The sequence below is a fragment of the Octopus bimaculoides genome, chromosome 14 (genome assembly GCF_001194135.2).
Source record: "Octopus bimaculoides isolate UCB-OBI-ISO-001 chromosome 14, ASM119413v2, whole genome shotgun sequence".
In the NCBI taxonomy this organism is placed as follows: Eukaryota; Metazoa; Mollusca; class Cephalopoda; order Octopoda; family Octopodidae; genus Octopus; species Octopus bimaculoides.
In genome coordinates this window covers 31,081,658-31,090,592 of record NC_068994.1, presented here as the reverse complement: position 1 = coordinate 31,090,592, position 8,935 = coordinate 31,081,658, and the positions used below count along the sequence as shown (strand labels likewise).

At 37.4% G+C, this 8,935-nt stretch overlaps 1 protein-coding gene across 1 annotated transcript in view; it reads left to right on the top strand.

Annotated features, from left to right (window-relative positions):
• The window catches only part of LOC128249345 (serine-rich adhesin for platelets-like), a 3,642-nt gene extending 2,360 nt beyond the window's left edge, over positions 1–1,282 (top strand). The window contains exon 4 of the mRNA XM_052972588.1: positions 4–1,282. Coding sequence (XP_052828548.1) covers positions 4–1,220 — 1,217 coding nt within the window. The 3' untranslated portion in view covers positions 1,221–1,282. The remainder of the gene's footprint in view (positions 1–3) is intronic.
• Positions 1,283–8,935: the final 7,653 nt, after the last annotated feature.

The following is an 8,935-nucleotide window of genomic DNA, read 5'->3' as shown; positions in this document are numbered from 1 at the left end:
TAGGAACCAGGGGATCAACAGAAACCAATTCCATAATAGGAACCAGTGTTACAATAGGAACCAGTGTTACAATAGGAACCAGTGACAGAACAGAAGCCAGCTCCACAAGACAAACCATTTCCACAATAAGAACCACTGACACAATAGAAACCAGTCCCACAATAAGAAGCAATTCCTCGCTAGGAACCAGTTCCACAATAGGAACCAGTGACACAACAGGTACCACTGACACAACAGAAACCAGATTCACAATAGGAACCAATGACACAATAGGAACCAGTGACACAATAGGAACCAGTTCCACAATAGGTACTACTGATACAACAGAGACCAGTTTCACAATAGGAACCAGTTCCACAACAGAACCCAGTTCAACAACAGAAACCAGTTCCACAAAAGAACCCAGTTCCACAATAGAAACCAGCTCCACAATAGGGACCAGTTCCACAACTGGAACTACTGACACAATAGGAACTAGTTCCACTGTAGGAACCAGTTCCACAACTGGAAGCACTGACACAACAGAAACTAGTTCCATAATAGGAACCAGTGGCATAACAGAAACCAGTTCCACGATAGGAACCGCTTCCACAACAGAAACCAGTTCCTCAATAGGAACCAGTTCCACAATAAGAACCGGTGACACAATAGGAACCAGTAACACAACAGAAGCCACTTCCTCAACAGAAACCAGTTCCACAATAGGAGCCAGTGACACAACAGAAACCAGTTCCACAACAGAAACCAGATACACAATAGAGTCCAGTACCACAATAAGTACCACTGACACAACAGAAACCAGTTCAACATTGGGAACCAGTGACAAAATAGGAACCAGTTCCACAATAGGAACCAGTGACATAATACAAACCACTACAGTAACGCAGGCCACTTTAGTGACGCCCACTGTGCCTATGTGTCCTTGTATTTGTGAAGATGTGACACAGCAGCCAGCCACCAAGAAGGAGTTGGAAATTCTTAAAGCTAGCTTAAAAAAAGAGCTTGCCGTAGATAAAAAGAAACTCTCTAAGACAATTCGAGCCAAAACCAGTGCACCGGACGAACGACGATCGGCTCAAGGTATCGGAGTTTTTGCTGTGATACTCCTATCTGCACTTCCTATCTTCATCTTTGTAGTAGACCTTCCTCAACTCTATGCAGACATGAAGACTTTCTACAGTAATCTTTCTAGTTTGTGTTCTAACAGGACGCTACGCTAGACTTGCATCCGTCAATTTTCTAAACGTATCTAGTAACTCATTGCACAATGTACTTTATAAATTATATTGTATTCAAGTGTGTATACATACATACATACATGCATGCACATATATATATATATATATATATATATATATATATATATATATATATATATATATATATATATATATATATATATATATATATATATAGTAGTAGTAGTAGTAGTCTGCCCTCGTGCAAGTCCTGTGACCCTTCTTCAACGCTTTCTATACGATCTGAGAGGGCTCGTAATTTCGCCTGCCGTCGTTGAGTACATTACCGAAATTTCGGCTTCCATGACATGGCTTGGGCTTTCATTTTTGTATTGTTTTGTATGTATGTATGTATGTATACATACACCCACATCATTATGTATACATCTGTGTACGTACACACATATGTATTCATGTATGTATATACACATCTATGTATGCATGCATATATGTATGCATGTCTGCATATATGTATGCATGCATATATGTCTGCATGTCTGCAAATATGCATAAATCTATGTACATATGTATGTGTATATATATATGACTATATGTATGTATGCATGTGTGCGTGTCAATGATCTTGTATAGCGTATATATACACCAAGTATACAGGTTATACATGCATACACGCTCACACATATATACACACACGAAAATATGCATGCCCGCACAAACCCGCTTTGCCTTTCTCTCAAGCGTTAGTTTTTAAACATACTTACACATACGCACAAATTCATTGCAATTCTTAACTATCCTGTGTTTTGCACAAAATATATATTGTTAAATTAATGTGACTCATAAAAATCACAAATAAGCAAATCCATTACTAAGCTAACCACAAATAGCTTCAAATATTAATATATTTCTGAAGTTGTTTAGAGAATGAAGCTAGGTACGTCTTCTCTGAATAGTGGTAAACAGATTGTAAAACGGTCTGTCAGGAGACCCCTTCCTCTTTTCCCGCACGTCAGTAGCACAGAAAGAACGTGCTTACATTCTTATTTAACCCACAATAAGGCTTTGTAATATTTAAACTTAGGTTAGTTCTTTTGATTTTGCTTTGTTGTGAATAAGATACGCACGAGCACTTGCGCGCACGCACGCACGCACACACACACACACACACATACACATACATATACAAAAGTTGTTTTTTTAAGGAAGATTCAAATCTCTTACTTTAGATGGAAAGAGGTAACCGTTACATCATCAGGGCTTGTGAAACCAAAGGCAAAACATCGAAGAAAGGCCTGTTCTCTAGTGGAAAGGGACAGTCTTATAAATGTTGCAGGGTTCCTAGTCAACAAATACATCAAAAACTGTATACTAGGATGTTCAGCGGGGGTCAATTAAACTTATAATCTCCTCGAACAGGCAATGCATTTCGGCATTACTGTAACACAACTGTAGACCCTAAGAACAACCTATGACGTCTACAAGTCAGACAATAAATACACTGGATCAACCATTTTCAATGGTCTGTACTGATTATATGTAACACATTAGATTAAGTGACTTTATATCCATGGATTATCTCCTCAAAGTCACAAGGACAACAGAGTTCTGTAATGCGGAGTATAGATCTGGTTGGGATTTTGTGTCTGATAATAGTCATGTCTACTTCAGATAGGAGTGGACACAGTGAAAGTATAGCAATGTATGATTTTTCTTTAAGTTTAATTTAAGTTCTTCTTGAAAGATTTCAAGCCGGTCGCTAACAAAAGGCCAAGACTTTTTGAATTAGGAAAGTTTCCAGTGTCTGGAAATACGCGGTTGAGTTGGCATGTTGGTTGAATTGTGTATGCATACACCCAAGTGTGTTCACATAAGAATCTCACATGAAGGATTTTTGGAACGACTTACAAATCATCACTGTGCCACTAATGGATTGGATTTGAAGAATCTGCGTCAGTTTCTTTTGCTCTTTCTTCGCGAAACCGAGTATTATAAGGCTTTTGTGCAAATTCGTTGGTACATAACATAATGCACCCGATGATAGGTACAAATGAGAATTCATAGTCAGAGTAGAAGAGCTGTAAGTTCCGCACTAATTCGCCATAAACGTTCTCTTTTTCCCGGGTTTTTGATTGTATATTCATGCCGCTTGGCAGTTGAACTCTTCAACAATGCATGACTTTTGTTCTCTGTTCCACAGAACAATATTAGGTTTGTTATAGTTGTACCGAAATGATGATTTTTATGTATGTATGTGTGCATGTATGTATGTATGTATGTATGTATGTATGAATGTATGTACGTATGTATGTATGTATGCATGTGTGTATGTATGTATTGTATGTATGTGTGTATGAATGCGTGCACGTGTATGATAATACGTCTGTATCTATTTTTCGGTGTTTCTCTTGTTCCTCCTTCCCCTGTCTTTGACTGCTCCCATCTCAACTTACACTTGTCACAACTTCCTCATCTTTGTCCCTTTCCTTCCCTCTTATCTGCTTCTCCTTTCCTACCATTCTTTACCTTTTCCACCATCACAATAACAACAACTAAAGTTCTTAATGTTCAGTAGTGAAAACTGAGGAATTATTATTGTTGTGTTTAGCCTAATAAACTGTCGTAATGAAACACAGTGTCCGGGAATCAATCTTTTTATTCTACTAAAATGTTCAACTTCAGCGTACCAGCATTAAAAATAATAATAATAAAAAAAAGCACACGTGTCCTTATTTGTTGCAGTTTTCTACTAAGGTATCTCATAAAACCTCTGGACTGAAAGAAACCTTTTTGTAACACAGCCTCTGAAATTTTCTGCGAAGTTTGTCGTGATATCACCCAAGCAGTAATAGATTGTCTAATTCATATGTTCCAAAATCTAAACTAGTGAATGAGATAGAAGACATTTATCTGATTCAAAGGAATACTAATTCTACCAAAGAAAATAATCGACTTCAGATGTCATAATTACTTCCTTAGCCAGAAGCTCTCGAACTCTTTGAATTTGATTTTCTCACTACGAGAAAACTGACCATCAACTTTAATGACTTATACAAAGATTTGACAAAAATGTAAATATCCAAATATTAAGCCATAAGCGTCTCTGTGCGGTAAAAATTTTGCTTCCCAGTCACATGGTTCAGGGTTCAGTCCCATTGCGTGATACCTTGGACAAGTATCTTCAACTGTAGCCTCAGGCCGGCCAAAGCCTTGTGAGTGGATTTGGTAGACGGAAACTGAAAGAAGCCCGTTGTATATATATGTGTGTGTCTTTGTGTCTGTGTTTGTCTCCCTTCATCGCATGACAACGGGTGCTGGTGTGTTTACGTCCCCGTAACATAGCGGTTCGACAATAAAATAAGTACCAGTCTTTAAAAAAAATGATAAGCAATGGAATCGATACATTCGACTAAAAAATTCCTCGAGGCGATGCCCCAGCATGGCCCCAATCTGAAACAAGTAAAAGAAAAGATTAAAAATACGTACAAAACTGTTTGTTGCACATAACATGAACACCATCTCAATACACGATTGTCAAATCATAAGTAACAAAAAAGAAGAAAAATCGATAGCTAAAAGGCACTAAAAGTAAAAAGTACAAAAAAAAACCCAAATAAAAAACAAACAAACAAACAAACAAAACAAGACAAAAGAACTCCTAAGCAAAAAACCACATAAAAAGGTGTAACTATCAAAAGATTTATATTAAAAATTTCAATTCTGGATAAATTACAATCAAATTAACTTAATTACTTTTGTTTTTACCCCGTTATATTTTCGAAGATTTCTCGATCAATTTCGTTTGTTGTAATTTTATTATTATGGCCGGGTTCCAACCCGGGCCACTGCAACAAGGTCTATCCGCCACACTCCTTGGAACAGCATCACTGCCTCGATGTCCTGGATACATTACAGGCCAGTGTCTACAATCAAGTTCTCGATGTAAGTGTGACGACGTTTGCCTCTTACATCATCATGAAGTGGGTTCCACAAGACTAGTTTGAATGTTTTCAGTTCAGGGTAGAAGATATAGTTTTACATGATTTATATAAGCATCTATGGATCCAATTTTCTGTAACAGTTCGCTAGGTAGCAGCATTTAGCACTTCGTTTAAGTCCATATTTGATGTTCAAAATTTCTCATAGAGTTTCTATGCACAATCGGTTATGCTCATTTGATTTTTATAAAATTCATGTTGCTAAATATTCTCTCTGCATCGAAATACGTATATGGTAAAATGAAAAGTGTTAAAACTAACTTAGACAAATATTCAAATGAATTTTAGCCAGTCGAATCTTTATACAGTTATACTTCAATTCAGAATAAAACTGTCTGAAACCTGTGTCAATCGTTAGTTCTTAATTTTTTCAAATAAACATTAAAATATCTATACAAATAATTCATTATAAGTTTGGAACGAGGTCAGCAATTTTAATCGACCATAGTGTTTCATTTGTACATATTTTATCAATGAAAGGCAGAGTCGACTTCGGCTGAATTTGAACCCAAAACATAAGGGTGGACGAAATGCTTAGCGGCATTTCGTCCTGTGTACTAACGATTCTGCCAACTCGACGCCTTCAAAAGTCTATATAAATAATTTATAGCAAGAATGTTGTATATTCTGCCGCCTTACAATGATCTCAAATTGATTGCGATAGTTATATTTTATAGCTTTTATTGTTTATCCCAATCAGTTGTTTACGCGTTATCTTTTTCTAATTGAGTGAGAGAGCAATACATGCCATCAAAGTGGCACGGGGTACAAATATACGAAGCCCAATATACCCATCTTGACTACCCGTCTGATAAGGGTACACCGGGCACATGCATCACGACCATATGTGCGCGACATAGTGATCTTATATAAAAACAGCGCATGATCTTGCAGGTGGGGCCCAATTACAATTTTCTTCAAGTTGAGTAGCCCATTCCGCTTAAAAGGTCCCCGAATAGGAGTTGTTTAAGAATGATGAACAAAACAACCATGTTTCCAGAGGTGAATTATTCAACCCCCAAAGAATTCCTCTCAACACATGGCTGTGATGCTCCCCCACTACTTTTGAACTGAAAATTCCAAATGAAATTCTGATTTCACTTTAATGAAAAAGCATTGAATTATAAAAAAAAAGCACTAAAATTACGCAGGCTCATAACACAATGAATTTTTGCTCTGAAAATAGTTAAAAAAAAAAAAGCACTAAATTGGCAACCCTGTTTCAACAATATCATCAATATCTGTAGGAGAATCAACTTTACTATTTAACACGCTATTAATTTAGACATAATAAGAATAGCTACCAGGCTAAAAATAGAAGATAGAGTAGAAATCTTAGCGCTACGTAAACCGTACGTTAGTTTTAAAAGTGTTTCTTGACAACTTCAACTTTAGATCTATAAATCCAGAAAAATGAGACAGCTAATGATCGTAAAAATATTTTAGATTCGAGTATTTAGGGCATATTCAGTTTATCATCTAGTAAAAGATTCCTTTAATCATTCTGCTCATTGTTATAATAACACAATAAAAACAGTGGTTTCAAACAATGACTACATTACATAGAGAACAATGCTAATATTCATAAATGCAAAAATAAGAAAGGAAATATTAATTATGAAGTATAATCCCCCATTGAGTTTAAATGTTTGTTCCATTGTTGCTAGGATTTTCCTAAACTTCATAAATATGCGTTTTTACGTAGATCAGGGGGTCACCAAACTTTTTTCATAGTGGACCAGATATAACTTAAAGAATGCCAAGCGCGGGCCGGATGAATATTTTGTTCAATTCAGGACAATATAGAATACACTGAATGTACACAAAAAATAGACAGTCATCCTATTTATTTATCAATACATAAAATACACACAAAAAATAAAAACAATAAACACATTTTAATAATACCAAAATATTACCAAGTTAGAATTTTTAGAAAAAGTGCACACATAGCTGAATTGCATATTCTCTTTACTTGTTTCAGTCATTTGACTGTGGCCATAATGGAGCACCGCCTCTAGTCGAGCAAATCGACCCCAGGACTTATTCTTTGGAAGCCTAGTACTTATTCTATCGGTCTCTTTTGCCGAACCGCTAAGTTACGGGGACGTAAACACACCAGCATCGGTTTTTCAAGCGATGTTGGAAGGGGGGGGGGCAAACACAGACACACAAACATATACACACACATACATATATACATATACACGACGGACCTCTTTCAGTTTCCGTCTACCAAATCCACTCACAAGGCTTTGGTCGGCCCGAGGCTATAGTAGAAGACACTTGCCCAAGGTGCCACACAGTGGGAACCCGGAACCATGTGGCTCGTAAGCAAGCTACTTACCACACAGCCACTCCTACGCATAAAAAGTAAGCAGCACAAAAGTTAATGAGATTTGTGAAGCTAGCGTTTTGCTTTATACACTGCATTACACATCAACAACCACTCTGTGGAAACGTTTGCTTTATGATTGCTGCAGCCAACCATAAAAATTGCTTTCATCAATGTGCCTTGTTCGATGTATTAACTTCACACACTTCATTTTTGAAAAAGGTTTGCTCATAAACATAAGTTGTTCCAAAAACTGATGCCATACCTGAGGCAATTTTTTCAATTTTGAAAACTCATCAGCAGGCAAGCAGCGATAAAATTCAATGAGGTTTTATTCTCTGTGCTTCTCTTTCAACAAGGTATTAGCTTGCAAGTCAATAAGCTCCAGTTGTAGTTCAGTTGGCATGTTATCAAGATTACAGCCAAAGGGATTCTCAAGCAAAAGAATTTCATTCTCAATTCTGTCAAGATCTGAAAATCTTTGAGAAAATGATTATTTAAGTCACAAATAATTTTTCTGAAACTCGATGTTAACATGTTCCACATTTTCTGTGCAAAACTCGGGATTCGAACTCAAAACCTCACGATCGTAATCTCGATGCTCTAACCACTGAGCCATGCACCTTTAAACACACACACACATACACGCGCGCGCATATATGTATATATATATACATGCACACACACATATATATATATATGCGGAAAATTTGGAGAATGGCTGCACAACTTTCTAAAGGATAGACGTCAGGCAGTAGTGGCCAATGGAGTAACCTCCAAGAAAACGCAAATAGCAAGTGGTATTCCACAGAGCACTGTCTTGGGGCCACTGCTGTTCACAGTGGCCCTCTCAGACATGCCTCGGCTGCTCAGATAGCCACCCTTGCTAGCTATGCAGATGACACAAAAGTCTCTCAGACAATACAAAATCCTGGAAATATTGTACATCTGTAACGGGAGCAGGATGCAATATACAGGTGGGGTGAGGACAACAACATGCAGTTTAAAGTAGAAATTCCAGGCCCTACGCTACCAGCACACAAAACTAAACGACATGCAGACAGGATACACTCGCCCAGGAGGAATTGAAATCCCTGGATCAAAATCAGTGCGTGACCTGGACATTGACATGAGCCATGATGCATCTTTCCAAGTGCTTATTACCAATTTGGTAATAAAATGCAGACGGCTGGCTGGATGTATCCTCCTAACTTTCAAAGCAAGAGAAAAGGAGACATTGATGATCCTTTGGAGAACATACGTTCTCAGCCGCTTAGGCTATTGCTCCCAACTATGGCCACCACGCAATATAAAATCCATGGAGGAACTTGAAGCAATCCAACGAAGCTACACTAAGGAAATCATCTCGATGCAACACGTCAGCTACGGGGAAATACTTAAAGAAT